Source organism: Pelecanus crispus, chromosome 12, assembly GCF_030463565.1.
Source record: "Pelecanus crispus isolate bPelCri1 chromosome 12, bPelCri1.pri, whole genome shotgun sequence".
Classification (NCBI taxonomy): Eukaryota; Metazoa; Chordata; class Aves; order Pelecaniformes; family Pelecanidae; genus Pelecanus; species Pelecanus crispus.
Window position 1 is genome coordinate 6,981,856 of NC_134654.1, and position 18,588 is coordinate 7,000,443.

The following is an 18,588-nucleotide window of genomic DNA, read 5'->3' on the forward strand; positions in this document are numbered from 1 at the left end:
CAAGAGCAAAACGCAGTATGTTTTTCCCTACCCTCTCAAGCCCTGACAACATACAGGTGCAACTTGTTCCAGCAGTCCAGTAACTGGAGCTAGAATTTAACAAGTCACATTATCTTGATTTCAGCAGCCATCCATACAGGTCCTCCAACCATCTCCAAGCATTCTGAAACACTCAGCATCTGGTCTTGGTTCAGCTGAGTCAGTTACACAGCACCTGTAGCGAGGAGGCAGGGGAAGGCATGATCATCATCAAGGAACAGCAACAGGAGAGATGGATCTAGGTCACAAATTCTGCATTTTCATGATGGGCACCAGCTACATTCCCTACCCCATGATACATAAAAAGTCTACGTAAGGTGCTCACTGCACCACAGGTACGACAAAGGGTTTGAAATTCCAACCTACTGCAGACTTCCACTACTAATCTCCTCCGATGGTCCACGTAACACAGATGATTTATGAAACCTCCAAAGCAACTGGGCAGTAGAAATAAAGACAACAGAATAAACTTCATCTTTTTTATTCTGCAAAGCAATATGCACATCTTAACAAACACAAAAATTAATCTAGGAGAGAAATGTCATTTCCAAATCAGCTATTAACTGTCATGCAACAAGACAAGTGAAATGTAAGAACAAAACAAAACAAAAAAGCCATCTTAACCCTACAATCACCTGCAGAGGGTTGAAAACCAAGGCTCAGATTTTCTATGTAATGCCAAAGAAAAACGCAAAAGAAAATGGCAGCTTTCTAAGAACAAGAAAACACATACAAATAGAATCAAAACTGATTCAAGTCAAGTCTTAAAAAGAAAAAGAAAACAAAAAAGGAAAGATCAATATGATCTGAACTTTAATATTAAGTTTTTACTCTTCTGTTTGGCTGCATTTAACTTTTGTACATTGTGCCTAGGAACAATCCAATATTCCTCAGTATTACAGCATTTCAACCTGATGGACACCCTTACCTCTCCGCTGCAATACAGGGGTGCAAAGGGATAAACTAAGGCCAAAAAATACCACTCTTCAACATTTTCCCTTTTGCGTTTGTGGGTTGCAATCTTAGTATTTCTGGGTACTTCAATACATTGGGTGATAAACTGCAAAGCAGGCTCCTCTAATTACCAAATAGCAAAACCAGATTAAAAAAAATTCTGTTTTCCCCAACAGACCAAATTCCACTTAGAACATTTGGAGTTTGATTTTTAATTTGCTGAAACAGAAAGGACTCGGCTTTGCTTTTTTAAAGGAGTTGCGTTATGTTGGGTGTTTTCTAGGTATTTCCAGAATTTGCAACACCACCCCAATCCATTTCCTATTCCTGCCTTTGGTCCCCAGTTCAAGCCACCCTCGTAGGCAACTCTAGAAGTCAGTATTAATGCAGAAGGCTGGGTATGCGTGAATTAGGAACAGCTTGGGCAGTTTTCATGAGAAGCCGTCTACCTGTTTTGACTTCACCGATTCATTTCAGCGAAGCAGTATTAGCCCATAGCAGCATCAGGAGAAAACTGGAGGCTTCATTTTATCCCTAGACTTCAAACTAGGCCATCTCTAAAGCTTTGCCTTAACATCCATGGAGAAAAATGCATGTTAGTTAACATCACTTAAGTAACTGAAATTCTATAAAGGAAACATGTTCTGAAGAAAAGTGTGACTATTTTGCTTCAAACGCTCTGAAGACTGGTGAACTTACTGAAGCCCCATACGTATGGGCCTACAGACCAGCAGGGTACCATTCAATAGTGTCTATAGGTAATAAACTAAGAATCTTATGCCAGCATAACTGAGACTGAGATTTTGACTTGCATTTCTTCTTTTGTGTAGTTTAGAGTGAAAGGAGGAGTGAAAAAAAGCTTATGTGTATGTACGCAGACCCACACTACCTGATGAGAAAGCTGAAAGACAAGATGAAAGGTCAATTAAGGCAATCAAGCGAGATTTCAAAAGCAGTGGTGGAAATGTCTGCAGGAAAACCCTGAATCCTGAAAATCAAGGAGGCTACTCAACAAGAAGCCAGAAAGAAACAGCAAAAGCCAGAATGCACAGAATAAAACCTCTGATTTAAGAATGGGCACAGAGAACAGTGTGTTTTACTGTGTGGTTTCTTTGACCTTAATCACAACAGCCCTAGTTCTCTCCTTGTCATTTTCCCCTGAGCGGACAGCATTAAATGGAAATCGGGCAAAGCTAATAAAAGTGTCATTTTCAGCTGCCCTTCAGAGATGGATGGAGCGTCCCAAAGTGAAGCTCTTTAACAGACTATGGGATTTCTTTTCCTTTCATTATTTGCACTTGCCCAAGGCTGTGCATAGCCCCAACAGGCCGTTAATACAATACGTCTTTTTATTAAGTTTCACTTTCTAGAAAAAAAAGGTTTACAGAAAGCTGCTCTGCAGCAGAGACGCACAATCCTGGTTTGAGAGCTGTGGATGGGAGGCCAAGTGGAAAGCTTTCCAGATAGTCTCTATGCTGACTGATTCTCTGGCATTCAGCAAGCCAAATGAAAAGGGGGTGAAAAAAACCCAACCAACCAAAACCAAAAAACAAACAAAAAAAACAAACCCAAAACTTAGCACTTTTCAGTAAGAAACATTTTAAAATGGGACTTCACTTCTTAATTTTTTTACTATGAATAAAAGCACAAGTTTGTCCTAAATACAGCACTATTAAAATGTGAATATGTATTTCTTTTTCAAAAAAAAAAAAAATCTAAAATGTTGATATCTTTTCTTGCAAGCAAGGAGCAAATGGAAGAAAGTATTAGGCCACACAAATACACATTTAATTCATGTAGTAGATTGGTGGCTTTGGAAATGCAGTATTATATCAAAGGTGCATACTGTTTCAAACACACTGTACATATCATTGGGCAAGAAACAAAGATCCGTTGGTTTGTTTGAGACACTTGCAAAGGCATCTTAACCTGCCCAGATGCAGCTAGACAAAAATATCTTGCTCTATGTAGCCATATCACTAAACATATCTACACAAACATTCGGCTATGTCCACAGGTAAAGACTGAAAGTTTCCGGCCGCACTACAATGCGGAACAAGTGCATCATCTGACCTATTCTGAATATACTTTTATAAATATGTACAAATCAATTACAGGCACTTGAAATGTCTTTGGTTGGAATAAACCAACATTGCAAGATAATGTATTCACAGAGTGTTAAGACCCATTCTGGGTTCAGCAGGCAATGATTACGGTTCTCAGTCATTCTCAGTAAAAGGAGACGATGGATTATGCTTCTGACAAAGCAACCTAAACAAAAGAAAAGATTTAATTAAAGTCAAATTCTTAATCCCATAACAGTGATATTACTTATCTCCATGCAGCTGGCATATCTGTCCTTGCCTTTTCAAAGAACCTTGAGAAGTCTAACTTGGAAAGGAAATCAAAGTAAGTCTGAAGATGTTTTGCACTTAGCATAACCAATTAAAAAAACCCAAACCAGCTTATACTACAAAATATAATTTCAATAAAAAGGTGCCACTATTAGCTTCCCACTTCACAATTAAATATATTCGTATTTAATCCTTCAAGCAAAGTGCAGGTCTCCAAGGCAGTACTGAATAGTGACTGTTTCAATAGCTTTGTCATTGTTTTGATTTAATTATGATTAACAACCATTAGAATTATCATGTTTGTTCAAAGTTTTCAGTCTGTTGTGATGAAAGATAAATAAAACTACTCAATGCTATCTATTCATGCTTCATACAAAACGGTGCAAGTAACTTCAGAATTCTGGCAGAAGAGATGCATTACAGCACTTACTGAACTGCAATACTCCACTTCTGTAGGAGAGAAATCTAACTCTGACTCCGAGGATCTACAAAGTACATATATGTATTTTGTAGCACCCATCTGTACTGTCCACAATGAAACACCCATGTCTGTTTGAAAGGGAATTAAATCTACATCTCCAGAGATAAGAAAAACCAGCCTGAACTATGCAGAAAAGGAGGGTTTCTATGTCTTCTTATCGGAGTCAACATTTTGTTATTGCACAGACTCACCTTTTCAGCGCAGAATTCTGTATTGCTTTGCCTCAGTTTGCTTGGTCTGCCCTTAATAACTGCATAGCAGAACATTGTAATCACCATCACAAAAAGAAAGTAACTGGTATGCATGAGATGCAGGTTTATTAGAGAGCGATCATCCTGCACAGAGAATTAAAACAATTTACTGACAATGCACCAATAGCTGCCATTTTATATTAAAGCAATAATCATCAGATCAGCACAGAAATTAGTTCATGAATCAAGTTTCTCCCCTTTGCACAGCTGGCATAGAAATGAAAGTGATTCCTAAGGCCAAAATGTTCCTTAAAAATCTGTACTAGAGATCTCTTCCCATATACTGGCAGTGTCTTTGATCAAACGATTCCAAAATATAAATGTTAGTTATTAAAAGCTGTGAGGCACATGGAGGTTACATGAAGACCAGCATGCCCACCAGGGGTAAAGCATACCTAACTCTGTCTCAGCCCTTGCACTACCTAATAAACCAGCACTGAATATGACTATTTTAGGACATAAAGAGAACCATATTCAATTAGAACAGAGCTAAGCATTTATTCAACGTAACATATAAAAACACCGTGGCACTTACATCTGGAACTATAACAGTTAGCTTGGGATTTAAAGCATGATACACTTTTCCGATTGCTCCTTTGTAACACCAGAAAGGGTTATAATCCTGTGCATATTTTGTATTAGAGTCCCTTGCTGTGGTAAAGATCTTGTACCAAAGCGTAGCATTGCTGTATGTTTCAGGAATACAATGTGGTGGCTGACTGCAGAAAAACAGAAATAATTAGCACCCCAATTGCCTTTCTCCATGTTCAATAAGGCTAACTTTTAGAACTGAGTCAAGCCCAGTCTTCTCAACAGCAGCATAAACCAGGGTTTTATTTTGGACCTTCAAAAACAACAACAAAACCAAAGCTTAACCAAAAGGGTGTATAAAACCCATATGATTCCTATACTAAGATTAGAATTTAACTGCATGTTGTTCCAGTAAGTCAACAACCCATAGCTTAATTAGAAAAACACTGGTTTTCATAAGGCTTCATAGTTATGTGAATCTATCTGGTGGTTCTCCAGGGTATATTGAATAGTGTCAGAGAGTCTAGAGAAGACAAAGGGAAACTATTTTGATGAAGGTCTGTACCCGCTGGGGTATGGCAGCAAAGCAGCATTAGGCTTACGCCGATCTCTCGGCAGGGAAGATGATAAGAACCTTAGAGTCAAGCCTTAGCTCTCACACAAGGTAATGAAACTAAATTATAGGGTATCTTTCTTAAATAGTCACAAATTATTTTGTTCCTAGTGAAGCTTAAATCACAGGTAGCATGTTGAAAGGCAGGTAGGGGCTACAGTTCAAAACATCCACAGAAAGAGTCTAGTGTTGCTAAAAGACAGCAAAAGTCTTAGAGACTCGAGACAGGGTTTTTACCGTGAGGGAGGGCAGGCAGGTACATAATTTCCATGTTCATCAGGAAGTAACAACCTCAGAGAAACACCTGAGCAACTAATCACCCAGTAACCAGTCAAGGAAGGAGTGTTTAAAAAGCACTTACACTGTAACAGGAAATACATTGCTGGCTGCTGTCACAGTCATGCAGGTTGTGAACACAACCTGCTCGCAGTGGCCATGAAGAACGCAGTCATCTGAGTTCCAGGCAGCCGGCAGGGTGAATGTAATATTTATCTCCTCATGGGATTCTCTGCCTTTGAGAAAGAGAAGGAAAGCTGCTTTTCGTTCACAAAAGTACCTGAGCAACAATCACTAGGATAAGGACAACACGCAAATGACTAAGGCAGCAACCATAACCCTGAATCTGCGCTTTTGAAGTCGTCCAGGGTCTTTACTATCAACAAAGAGAGCAAAAAGAAAGTTAAAAAACAAAACAAACCAAACCACACTACAAAAACGCCAGCTGCTAGTCTTTCTAATCTCTCTTGCCCCCAGAAGAAGTGGGGTCATTAGGCTCCTTTCAGAAATTAAAAACTCACTATTTATAAGTGAATTCATGCATGTTCAGAGAACTTTATTGGAAAGTAATTCACATATCTTTAGCCTTTCTCCTCCCAAAGACTTTGTTCCACATTTGCGTTTTCTGACACTTACTTTTCAAATTGGAGATTTGTGTAGACAAAAACGTGCTAGTGGATATTGAACTGCAGATTAAGTAGTGTACATTAACTCCACGTGGATATATTCATACTGAAAATAAATCCAGACTACTGGAAATGGAACCTGCATTTGATAGCTCTTAAAGCACTAACAAAATAACAACAACATAAAATACAGTAATACAGATTGAAAACTACAGCAAATGTCTCTTCACAGGTCTCTCGGGTTCAAGACAACTTCAGGCATTATTATAAAGTGCAACCCTTGCTAAGAGCTAAAATTCAATGAGGTTCTATTATCAATTTCTACTAATTTTCTACAATCTCCTGTCAAAATTTATTGACAGGGCAGCCACATAACAGATCAGTCTCTTCACACCGCAGAAATTGTAACCATCCTATTTGTTGCCGTTTGCAATATTACAGCTTATTCATGTATGCATTTTAGATAAACTCTATTTTTTTCAGAGAACATGCTACTTGATCTCTAATGTATATACATTAATGCCTTTAAAGTGCGAGTTAAGGACTTGAAGATGTATCAAAATGTATCAAGAACTGAAGATAGTCACTGTAGAAGCTTTTCCTGCTTGGAATTTTGTTGGCTTAAAAACTACCCTCCGCTGTCGTTAGGTTAATCATTTAAAACTGCAAAGCCTAATCTTGGCAAACCTGCAGGTTCTTTTCCATTCTAAATGCAGGGAAAAGTTTTTCTAGCAAACAAGTGAAGGGCTCTACATAGGAATAGACTCACGACACATCTGGAAACAAGATTTATCTCACCAATAATAAGCTGGTGAGTTTTCATTTGATTATATAGTTATCATTCAAATTTATAAAGGTCAAGTTTTGCATACCTGAGAGCCCAATTTGGTGTCCAAAAATTGTGGAACTTAGATGTGTGACATTGCGAGAATATCCGCCAAATGGTCTGAGCGGGTCCAGCGTCAACGTGATTGTAACAGAGATGTTTATTGGACCAGAGTCCTCAAGAGTTTGTGGAGACTGTGTAGAAGATCTCGCCTGTCCGCTAGTCACAGTACTTTCTGGAGTTGTGGTATCGTTGATGAGATGCTTTAAGGTTTCATTCTCAGATATACAGAAGTCCAAATCATTAAACCTCAGAAGGAAAGTATTCCAGTCCTTAAAACAAATGTGAAAATTTCAACCAGATTAGCAAGTTAACTCTTGGCTGCCACTTCTCTAGAGCAGTGCAGACCTTGACACATACCACCCCGCCCACAGTTCCAAGCCATTTAATGAAAATTACAAGCACAAATAACCACCCTGACTGTCTCAACAATGGGGCAAGTTGTTTACAAAAGTTATATGTGTTCAATCACAGTCACTGCCTGACCGCTGCTCACAGCGGAATATCCTCCTTTAAAATACAGAAGGAATATACTAACTTGGTCCGTTCTCCCCATGCTCAGGGTATGAGCTGTTTCTAGCAAGGTTTCCCTCGTAACAGAATAGTACTACTAGATAAGATCAGAAGTTTCACAAACAAGCTAGCTGACACAACAGAAGAAAACGAAAGGCTCCTAGCCATAGTAGGGAAGATCCATGTCAGATGATTTGGCCTCATCTTCAAACTAAAAAAAGACTATTCAAACATTCATACCAATAGCCTCTTTCCTTACAAAATTAGAGGCAAGTATAAATGAAGACAATCTCCCATAAGACTCTGCACACTCCCATGAGAGGGTTCTTGGGAGAAAAAACCCAACTCATTAGCTTTGGGTATGTTTTTCAGATTAGCATTCCCACAGTTTAGCTCACAAACTTTTTGTACCTACCTCTGTCATTTCTGGTGACTTGATCTCCTTGATTTTGAAGAAATAACCCAGTGTCAAAAAAGCTATTGCCATAGCACTTACACTGATCATAAAGACCACGAGCGGAGGTCGACTGCTGATGTAAACCTTCAGGTTCTCCAACAGGTTTATGTTCAACATTATTCTGATTGTTCACCTAAAAACAAAGAATATTGCAACAGAGTGACTGGGCTGTGTGTGTTACAGGGTGGGGGCTGGTAGATTACATAAGACCGAAGTTTGACAACAAAAAATGGAATCATATACTAAAATGAGATTCAATTATATGACTCTGTACTGTTCATTGAACACAGACTCAGTATGCCTTAAATAAAGCACAAATCAAAACACGCTTGACTTCACCTTCTCAGCACCTGAAATTGCCAGTTAGGAACAGATTTTAAGAAACGAGGACAACTTCTAGCACAGCCAAATACCGCTGATAAGCAGTGAAACCAGTTCTTTTCTTTCCCACATACCTAGGCAGGATATACTCTGCTACACTTTAATTCCAGTAATATTTGAATTTATCAAATTACAGTGCGGATGGAGTTGTAAGGCAGCCCACAGATCAAACTTTGTACATCCCTGCATATACTTTCAAAACTGAGGCTGAAACCTTAAAGATCCACCTTTCCCCCATCCCTAGGCCCAAAGGACCAGACCTTCAAAATGGGATCCGAAAAGCAGCCTACATCATTTTAGGCCTCTGAATCAAGAATCGTAACAACTGCGTTCAGGTGGAGGCTGGAAGACTCCTTTTTTTTTTTATCTGATTCTTGCAGGATCTAGAGAACTTTTGCTAGAGTCTGTAAACAAAGAGAGTATCTTATACCTGAGGAAACATATTGAATCATTAATTTTTGTCCAGAATATTGCACCTGATTCCCCTTCTGAATTTTCTTTTCATTTGCAGAGCAGAAGAACCCAAAGTTTACTGTATCTGCTTCCCCACCTCCACTCACAACAAAAAGCTAACAGTCCAGTGCTAAAGGGCAGCCTTGCGGCATCTACTTCAGAAGCTTGGCAAGGAAGGAACTTCAAGCAAACCTCTTATCTTTGTCTTGCCTACAATCCGATTGAAAAGGCTTTTAACCCCAAATAAACTAGAAGGGCAGCAACTGTTCCTAGCAATGTGTTGCTTATCCCCAAAATTCATAGGAAAAGGCAAGCTTCAAGACTAGTATTTAAAGAATTCAGCACTGCAATGGTTAATGTGTGAGCATTCACACAGATCTGATAACTTTTAATTAAGTCAGGGACTCTGCTCACTGCAGGTGTGGCTGATTCTCACTGATTCTTATTAGAAGCACCCCTCATTTACAATCCAGATGTAGCACGGCTGAAGCCATGGTAAGTCTGAGGGTGAGAGAGGGACAGGTTTTGGAAAAGAGGGCAAGGGAGGTAGAGCAATCTTTGATCTGATCTACTGATTTGAAAGAAAGCAAGAGAAAAGGACAAGCTTTCAGACAGAAGTCTTTTTCAGATCCCACAATGTACAATGATCACAACTTTCTCGCGTATACTCAAGATTTTACTGGCAGAAACACTTCTGTTATTCTTACCAGAAGGAATATTGACAAAACCTGCAAAAGTGCTCCAGAGAGGGGAAAATTCAACTCACTGAGAAGAGACCCGAGATCTGTGGCAGTAACACACACCAAGCTGTGCGTGCTGACTTTCCCCGTCTCCTTCCCCACACACCTACTTGCTCGCCTCAGTGAAATCTGCTGAAACAGGGCTCACTCCAGAGCACAAGATCACGTCCTGGGTTTGCTATTTTGCACCATCAATCAATTTGCATCCACTCTGCAAAGACCAGGAAAGCCAGCAACTTTTTATCAGCAAGAACAACTGGGTGACAAACACCCCTACAAAAATACGTAGCGTGTCTGAGAGTGAAAAGCACGGTGCAGAGAAAAGATGGAGAGAAGAAGAGAGGAAAGAAAAGGTGATGACAAACGTGCACCTTACCAGAACTTCTTTGTCCAAGACCAGCTGTGCTATGGCCGAACAGGCCAGTGAAGGTGTCAGAAGAAGGCAGGAATAAGAGGGAAAGGGAGAGCTGGTGTTGGCAAGGCTCATGCTGGGTGCGATCCGCACTTCTGTATGTTCTGCCTCCTATCTTGTTACTGGCAGCAAATTTCTTAAATGAGCCCTAGTTAAAAATCCCAAACACTCCATCTAGAAACATTGGAGACACATGTGGAGATGGAAAAAGATCAAAAGATAAACCAAAACCAGAGTTGTATTCAGTGTTCCCTTCTGAATTTCCTTTTGAAAATAACAACACAGATGCAGGCTTTATTACAGCATTTAATCAAAGCTGAATGTCACCCACAGCATCTAAGTACTGTGATTCCTTTTTAGAGGGGCTTCCAACAGCTCCATTAGCATGCTTGTTTACCACAGGGTCTAAAATCAGCCATAAAACTGGATGCGCTGAAAAGCATACATATAAAAATATTTGGGCTAATATTTTTATGTAAGAGATTACCAGCTTTTAAGTGCCGGTTGCTTAATAGGCTCCCATAACTCAACAGCTTTGAAAGCAATTAGAAAATACTATAAGCTGCAATTTCTGAAGCGTAATATGCCTTTTGAGCATTTGTGAGAGAAAAGGGAACTGTGGTTTTCAATACTAGAGCTGACGTGAAAATAGCAATTGGACACAGTCAACGCAAACCAGAACTAAGAAGAATGTTTCCACGCTGCTGCCTGAAGAACTACCGATCTTTTACAAAATAAAGTGCTTAAATACCACTAATTATCAAAGAACTTGTGAAACAGATCAGTGCACGTAAATCAAAATGTAAATTCCCACTAGATTTTAGGGGTTTGTTTAATGGTCCACACACTTAAACTCCTCCTTTCTGTTAGGACCTGTTAGAAACATAACATAAATGCTATTCTTCTACCAGCTCTGGTTGTAACTAACAACTTCCTCTGTGTAAATGAATAACCTAAAGAATGTAATTTAAACTTTTATTTCTTTTTCACACAGTTAAAAAAAAAAACTGAATGCTATTACCCCCGGCAGGTCAGGAAAGCAAGATCAGATTTCACTTTTTAGCTAAATAAATAATTTAGAAGGAGGCTCTAATAACTGCTGCCTGCCTCTCTCCACTCCGGCTAAGCCTTTTAATACTTGTGCAGTAAAAATCTCCACAGTCAGCCTTACAAGTAGCTCAAGCGCAACGGGAAGAATGAAAACTGCCAGCCTGGAACATTGGCCACCAACTCCAAAGTAATTGCTCGGTATTGAGGTGTATACATCAAGACCAAATGCCACGTTCAGGCAGAGTTACAGTTGACGGTAGTCATCTGGAAACACTCGACAAGCACTGGAGAGATACATGTCCTACAAACCCCAGAAATTCTGTTATACAGTTAAAAAGACAAAAATAGTAAGGGATGGAAATACACAACAGTTAATATATCAGAGTCCCAGGCAAACACAGAATTGGGTAGCCGTCTAAAAAGCAAGAAAATTGTCACTTATTCTACAGTTTAGGGAGTCTTCCTTCAGTACAGCTCACAACCGTATACAGCAACCTCAAAGAAGTAACATTTTAAATTCCTCCTTATTTGTACATGAAAGAGTATAGAAAAGGTAACTTCTGAAATAGACCTATGAGTTTTTCAAGAATAAATTGCAAATAAGGAAAATCTTGAAGTCTATCGCTAAGACCAAAAAGTCAATGAAATGAGTCATAGCAAAAGTATTAAATTCCCATTTCAAGGCCTAATATCAAAGGAACTGAATTCCTAACAACAATAAAAAACAAAGAGTGCTGTACTAAAACAGGTATTACATGTAGAATTGCAGTTGCCAAAAGGAAAAACAAACAAAATATGAATTTTAAAGAGATCAAAGTAAACGCCTGACAATTTTTACATGCATCTTGCCATAATGTCAACTACCATCTTTTCACCAGAAAGCTTAAAATCATGTAATTACCTTACAAGCATTTCCCCTTCCTGTTGTGCATGTAAGATAATCAGTCTAGAAGAGAAAAACATTTGGAGGGGTTTAAATAATAAAAAACCCCACCACTGAAATATCTTAAGGAAGAAAACTGTGGGTGGAAGAGAAGGGCAGCAGGCCAGCGCTTACCCATCCCAACAGCACTCCATTAAGACCTCGCATGTGTTCTAAGCCTGAACATCCTATTGCACATAATAGTGTCTAATCTTAACTGTGCAGTTCAGTTTATTTATAAATCAATTATGTTTTCAGAGATGCCCCATTACTAGTAATACAGTGGGGGTTAGGAAATGGGTCACATCAGGGTTAACCACTTTGAATGAAAATAATGTTGCCTGCCAGAAAAACGCTCATGAACACAAACCAACCAAACTGCGATTTGCCTAGCAAACCATCCATAAATAACATGCAAACAAAGAAATGGTGTTGATCTCAAACTAAAGTGCCTCTCATTTAAGAACAGTAAGCAGTAGCAGGTACCAAAAATATCTTTAATTTGGTTTTCTTCTCTTCAAACCGAACTTGATGTCTAACACCTGAAAAACAAAAATAGTAAAGCAAAACATCATAGTTGTGTTAACTGTGAAGCTGCCTATTAGAATTCAACATACTCAAAATGGTCTGTCAAAGCTTTATAAAGACTAATTAATAACAATGTCTGTATCTCTAATCTAATATCACCAGCCTATCAAACAGAACTAGCAAAAGTAACCTCAGCTGATCTTACAACTGAAAATAAAGCCTCTGCTGGTTCTCGGAGCAGCAGCAGCAATTATTATCCCCCCCTCCTTTTTTTAAGGGAAAGAAAATAGGATAAAAATTAAAATTAAACAGAAGCTTCTAAACTCAACAGAAGGCTGCCCTTTTATGCCCTGAAATGAACTATTAATTTCTACTAAATAAACTATCAAGAGCTTTTACAGTCAGTTTCTTTCAGGAATTGGGGAAGACCAATCAAGATTTTTTCTTCTTTAAATCTTTGTTATAATTTCACAACATAATATTTTTATCATAAAACATGCAGTTGGGAGGAAAAGAGGGGTTTCCTACTAATTTTATAGGAAGGCTTGCTTTACCATACTGATATGGGGGGGCGGGGGGGAAGAGGTGCCAGTATCTGCAGCTGTTTCAGTTCATGTTTTTAGGAAGCTTATCAAGACCCTGCGGGATGAAATTGGACAGCCTAAAACCTCTGTCTGCAGCAGAAGGGCAGGCAGGGCTGATTCCTAGAGGAATGAAGGGAGGGGAATTCTCCAGAGCAGAGCACTTTTTCTGTCCAGCTGATCCTCATCCCCTTCTCCTGTCCTTCAGCGTTAAAAAAATAAACAGACTCATAGTAAATGCCATCAGTCTTCTTCACAAAGTAGAGGAAGAGAAGTAATCAAGACTTGCGGAGGAAGAAAGTTGATGAAAACATCACCCAGGATCCTTCAATCCACTGCAACCAAACATAACCAAAAGATCAGCAGCCGGATGTCCACAAACACATCTACTCCCCCAAGACTGCTCCAGGAGAAAAGCACTCAAGCGGGAGACAACAGTGAATTGGCTCAAACCAGTCAGTGGCTCATCACAGTTTTCTGAGCTATTTTATCCTATAAATATGTTTACTGATAAAAAAAACATTTTCCTAGAGCCTGGAAGCAGAAAGCGTGGCAGCAAAATGGCCTGGCCCTTTGCACATGCAAAGAGCACAGAAGACACTGTACAGCACAGAAGGAGAGCAAGAACATCACCTGTTGAAATGGAGATTCTTTCCTTGTTATTCTGATAAAGGTGGCAGTCAGGAAGCAGATTATTAACGAAAGCCTGAGAACCCAGGGACTTGCAAGAACAGAAGGCAGCAAAATGCTTCATACTTGCATGAAATATTTCTTTTCACCTCTCAAAACACTTTTCAAAGCATAATTAAGCATTTCAACATCCCCAAGAACCACATAAAAAGCAAACATTTCAGTTCTACCCATAAAACAAAGCCAAGGAAGGGAAGCAATTTTGTCAGAGTTACAGTAAATTTTAAGGATCAAATTGATACTGAATTTCAAACACCCAAGTTTCTGACTATAAATCTTGTTAAAGACAGAAAACTTACAATAAAAAGTAGATGAGTTAAAAAATAAGAAGGAAAATATGTGGATCAAATGTCACTATTCTATGTATGCCCAACAAATGTGTGTTGTAGTTCAAAATGTCTGTAGTGGATTTAACACAAGCACCTGAACAGTATGCTATCTAATCCTCCTGGAACAGCAAAGTTGATTTTAATTTACCACTTGAAGAAAAATTTATGCAGAAACAGACAAATGCAAACAAGTTCCAAATACTTTTTTTTAAATGCTCAGTTTTAAAAAACTGAAGAACCAGAAAAGGGTAGAAAAGTTATAAGCCAGAAAATATAAATGATGTGAGGAAAGCCTTATTTCACTGGTTCAATGAAACCCAAATTCTGACTTTTTTAAAAAGTGAAAAACAATTTAAAATATGCCCAGCTGTAAAATGAAAGTAAACCTAACCTCTGGTTGAAAATAGACATTTTGCTGCCAAACTTTGAAAAGGCAGCTCTGTTTGCCAAGTGAGCCTGTGCCATGGAAAAGAGTATGCTTTCATATACACGAGTTCTGGCTTGGGCATTTTTAAAGCCTTCCAACTTTTACAAGTCAAAGTCGTGACTTACAACATGACTTACCACAATCTAGATCATACGGACTACAGTAAAACATACAATATTAGACTTAAGGGCTTTGAAGTTGTATTAAAAAAGTGCTATTCTGGTTACTGCTGATTAGCACAAGAACCTGGGAGAGGAAGGCAAAAGTAAAATGATTCTGTTTTATAGAATCTGTCAAAGTTCCATTACAGGATCTGTCCAAGTTCCATGAGAAATCAAATTCTGCGTATACCGTACTGACAATGGCCAAACAAATGCAGTTCCCAGAAAAGGCTTTACTCAAGAAGTATGAAAAGTATCAGTAACTGTTTAATAATCAGAAACTGGTTTAGTGACCAATTTAAGAAGGTTAATGGTTGACTTCATTAAGGCTATCCATTAAGGAATGCGGTAGAGAATTCAGCAGTGTAAGTACAGAAAAATGCCAGAAAAAGGCTCTTCAGACTGTTTCTAATGAGAACTGTTGCTTGTAATGAGAACTGTAAGGCGACAGAGATGCAGACAGATACACTGCTTGAATCACAAGCAGAAAATGACTGACAAGTTGAGGAAATGGCAGCTTTAGTGGAAATGGCAAAATAAGAGTTCTGGATGTAGAAAGAAGGTAATGCCGGCTGTGTGAGAGAAGCAGGAAAACAGCCAGCGGCCACTGGTGAAAGAGAGAATACAAACAGCACCAAAACCGACTGAAGTAAGGGACTTAAGCAAGAGCTGAAATGTCAAGGATATGGCAATAGCATTACCATGTCTCTATACTTCATCCCCACCGGTCAAAAGAAATAGGACTTTAATTTGCTTAGCCCAAACTCATGTAGGTAAGTACAGTCTCCATTTTACAGGTAGATAATTAACAAAACCCGACATGCCAGGATACATGAAAGTTTTCTTCCAAAACAAAACCCGGGAGTTCTGGGAACCAGCTTTATTCACAGGTCAGAATGGTCTTCTCAAAAAAATTAAGCTCCCAACAGAGACATGCTTTTGGCAAGGGGAGATTTGGGAAAAAGCAACAAAATCCTGACACCAACGAGTTTCACTAATATTTAGTTTAGGGCTCATTTGATAAAACAGGTTCATTTCTACAAAAAGCGTTATGCTATTTAATTAAAAAAAAAAAAGAAAAAAAGAAAGATCACAGCTAACAGCTCTGCAGGAACGCTGTCAGGGAGTGTTTAAGGAGGGAGCTGCACTCCTGTGCTGTGCCATCCACCCAGGGGTGATGGACGTGCCAGCCTCCTGTCTCCTGCCGGATGCATCCGGCTCAAACAAAGGACACCGAGGTCTGTTTGTTCGTGCCCTCAGCTGCTCCTCTCCACTGGCAGAGCGCACGGCCTATTTCGTATTATCAGGCGGCATTTCAAGTTCTTGTCTTTCAAGTGGAAAAGAAGAATCACGTTCCACCGGCCCTGAGCCACTCCTCAAATGGCGGGAAGTAACAAAGCTACCAAGGTCTTAATCCTGTTTGATGGGACTAAATCTAGGGTCAAAGAGCATTCAGTCTCGCAGGCACAATTCCGTATTACCTCTGCTCAGTCTGCCTACAAAAGTTGTCCCCTGTCCTGTGGACACCTGCTGACCAGAAATTGGATTGCAGCCATCGGCTTATTCCCAGGGACCAGAGGGAAAGCGGGTAGATGGAAGCGGCAGTAGCTCACGCGATGAACCTAGAACCATTTTGCATGTCCAACCTCGAAGCAAAAGGATTAGTACGCACTTCCGATAACTCAACCGTTTATAAAAATGCATTACCACAAAAGACAGGCCCGGCCACGATAGGCTTTCGCTCCATGAGATACTTCCAACTGCGGAATTTCTCAGAAGTTCAATGAGGATGTGGAGAGTAATGCTTAATGAATTCTTATCTAGACTCAAGGTTTGTCTAGCAGGGCAAATTTACCCATATAATTATACCGCTAAAGCTAACCATGCAAATAAATTTCCCCAGAAAAGACAAGCCTTTAAAAAGCAAACAGAGGGAAAGGGAGGTGAGGGGGGGAAGCCGAGCTGTAATCTGTTCTTTCCCTTGTCAGGCAGAAATGTTTCCCAGGGTGTCCATATCTGCGATCACGATGTACGATCCAAATTTAACGTCAGGTATCTAGCAGCCACGTCCTAGGCATGATCCACCAGACATTTTATTATTAAAAACATCATGACATCTTCAGGCAAGTTAAATCAGAAAAGTAAAAGAAGATAAAATATGGATACATACTGAATAGCAAAAAAAAAAAAAAACAATGAAGGAATCACTACTCAGAAGCTATTTTGAAACGGGAATATTTTTAGTGCTACCAGAATTACTCTTTCTTACTATTTTTTCCTGGTATGATGCCCCACATAGAAAGTTCACGCCAACAACCTTTTTAAAACAATTTTTGAAGTAAAAAATAAAGTAAAACTAACGCTAGGACATACCGGCCAAGCCAAATCACACCCGTTTATGCTATTGCCATGCAGATCTGAACACCAAGCACCTGGAGGCGAGCCTCGGCGGAGGTCGGCGGCAGAGGGGGCTGGGCCCAGCTCCCCCGCTCCTCCCCGCCAACGGGGCCGAGGCTCCGGCAGCCGCTCCCGCGGCGCTTCCCCCGTTACACAACCGTCACCGGAGCAACCCAGCGCCCCGCTCCTGCCCGCGCACCCGCCAGCGGGACCTCGGCGTCGAGGCCCGGAGCCCCCCCCCCCCCCGCGCCGCACACCGGCCGGACCCCCCCGGGGCGGAGGAGGGCGAAGGCCACCCCACATCCACCGCGCCCGGGCCCGCCGGGCTGGCGGCGGCCGGGATGCCCGCCCCCGGCAGAGCGCGGGAGGCCCGCGGGCCCCGTCAGCCAGAGCCACCCCCGTCCCCATCTTACCGGCGCCCGAAGTGGGGGGAAGAGGCCCCCGGGCCGGGCGGGTCGAGGCCCGGAGGCAGCGGCGGGGCTCAGAGGCGGCGGGGCTGCCGTGCGGGCGGGCTCTGCACCATCCTCTTGGCCTGACGGGGGCTACGGGGAGGGGGCCGGACGCGGGCGGGGGGAGGCCGCTGCCGGCGCCGCTGCCCGGACTGCTGGACTCGCGCCTCCTCCTCCGCCTCCCGCTGCTTCCGGGGACGCAGCCGTGACCTCTCACCCCGGCCGGCCGCGGGGACGGTGGCGCGGAGGGGACAAGCTTGCTGCGGCGCCGGCACCGCGCGGGCGGAGCCAGGCGGCGGGCGGGGCCCTGCCGCACCCGGAGCCCCCCCGGCCCCGGCTGAGCGGGCGCCGCTCGCTGCCGCCCCGGGAACGGGCTCGTAGGCGGCGGCTCGGGGGTCTGCGAGGCGGCTCGGGGGTGTGCGAGGCGTCCCGGCTCCCCTCGTTCTCAGGCCGGAGCGCAGCGCTGGAGCGGGGGGCGGCGCAGCCCCGGCGCCTGCTCTCCTTGCAGCGGTGCTGCCGGCGTTTCCTAGCCCCCCTCCCTCCGACCCCTTTTCCACTAAAAAATACCCAAAACCACCTAAAGGCGTTCGAGGTTAAATCCTTGAAGCAGAGGGCTTAATTGAAGAAACCAGAGGAATAACATTTTAATGATGTTCACAAGAGGAGAATGTAAAGTCTTGCACCTGGGAGGTGTAACACCGGAGCGGATCCAGCAAGGTGCGATGTAAGATGGTGGCGGGATGGGTACAGAGGGCAGAGCCGGGCTCTTCGCGGTGGCATCCAGCGAAGGGAGCGAGGCAGCGGGCCACGAGTCCATGGAAGGCGACAGCACTGCCAGCCCCCCAGCACGGCCCAGCTGCTTTGGGCGCTTGCTCCATCGTGACCCTGCTGCGCCCAGCTCTGCACCCTGCAGCCTCCAGCCAGGGTCCCCACCCTGCGAACCCACCCCGAGCCACCAGCAGCAGCTGGCCACGCTGGAAGGAAAGCAGCCCTAAGTATCTGCAAGAGTTGTGGTATCTGAAAAGGTAAAACGACGGTATTTTCCTGAGGATCAGTTAGGTCAGAAATCACCCTGGCTTCGAAGATG

The 18,588-nt window shown here is 41.9% G+C and overlaps 1 protein-coding gene across 2 annotated transcripts; it reads right to left on the reverse strand.

Moving 5' to 3' along the window:
• Window positions 1-522: 522 nt before the first annotated feature.
• On the reverse strand, window positions 523-17,511 carry TMEM248 (transmembrane protein 248). 2 transcript variants are annotated; one of them, XM_075719682.1, is made up of 7 exons: window positions 17,466-17,511; window positions 8,021-8,114; window positions 6,998-7,283; window positions 5,585-5,735; window positions 4,615-4,798; window positions 4,020-4,163; window positions 523-3,264 (listed from the first exon to the last, which is right to left on the reverse strand). In XM_075719682.1, exons 2-7 carry the CDS (start codon window positions 8,096-8,098, stop codon window positions 3,244-3,246), a joined length of 864 nt encoding a protein of 287 aa, XP_075575797.1. In that variant the 5' UTR covers window positions 8,099-8,114; window positions 17,466-17,511; the 3' UTR covers window positions 523-3,243. The 2 variants fall into 2 exon arrangements, with proteins under 2 accessions (XP_075575797.1, XP_075575796.1); XM_075719681.1 differs by having other exon boundaries at window positions 7,940-8,114.
• Window positions 17,512-18,588: the final 1,077 nt, after the last annotated feature.

Excerpts from the sequence above, each read along its gene's own strand:
- TMEM248 (XM_075719681.1), bottom strand. The coding sequence starts at position 8,098 with ATGTTGAACATAAACCTGTTGGAGAACCTGAAGGTTTACATCAGCAGT. Across the intron at positions 4,799-5,584 it reads AATGTATTTCCTGTTACAGT|TCAGCCACCACATTGTATTC; the intron begins GTAAGTGCTTTT and ends GTTTTTCTGCAG. Across the intron at positions 3,265-4,019 it reads CAGAATTCTGCGCTGAAAAG|GTTGCTTTGTCAGAAGCATA; the intron begins GTGAGTCTGTGC and ends TCTTTTGTTTAG.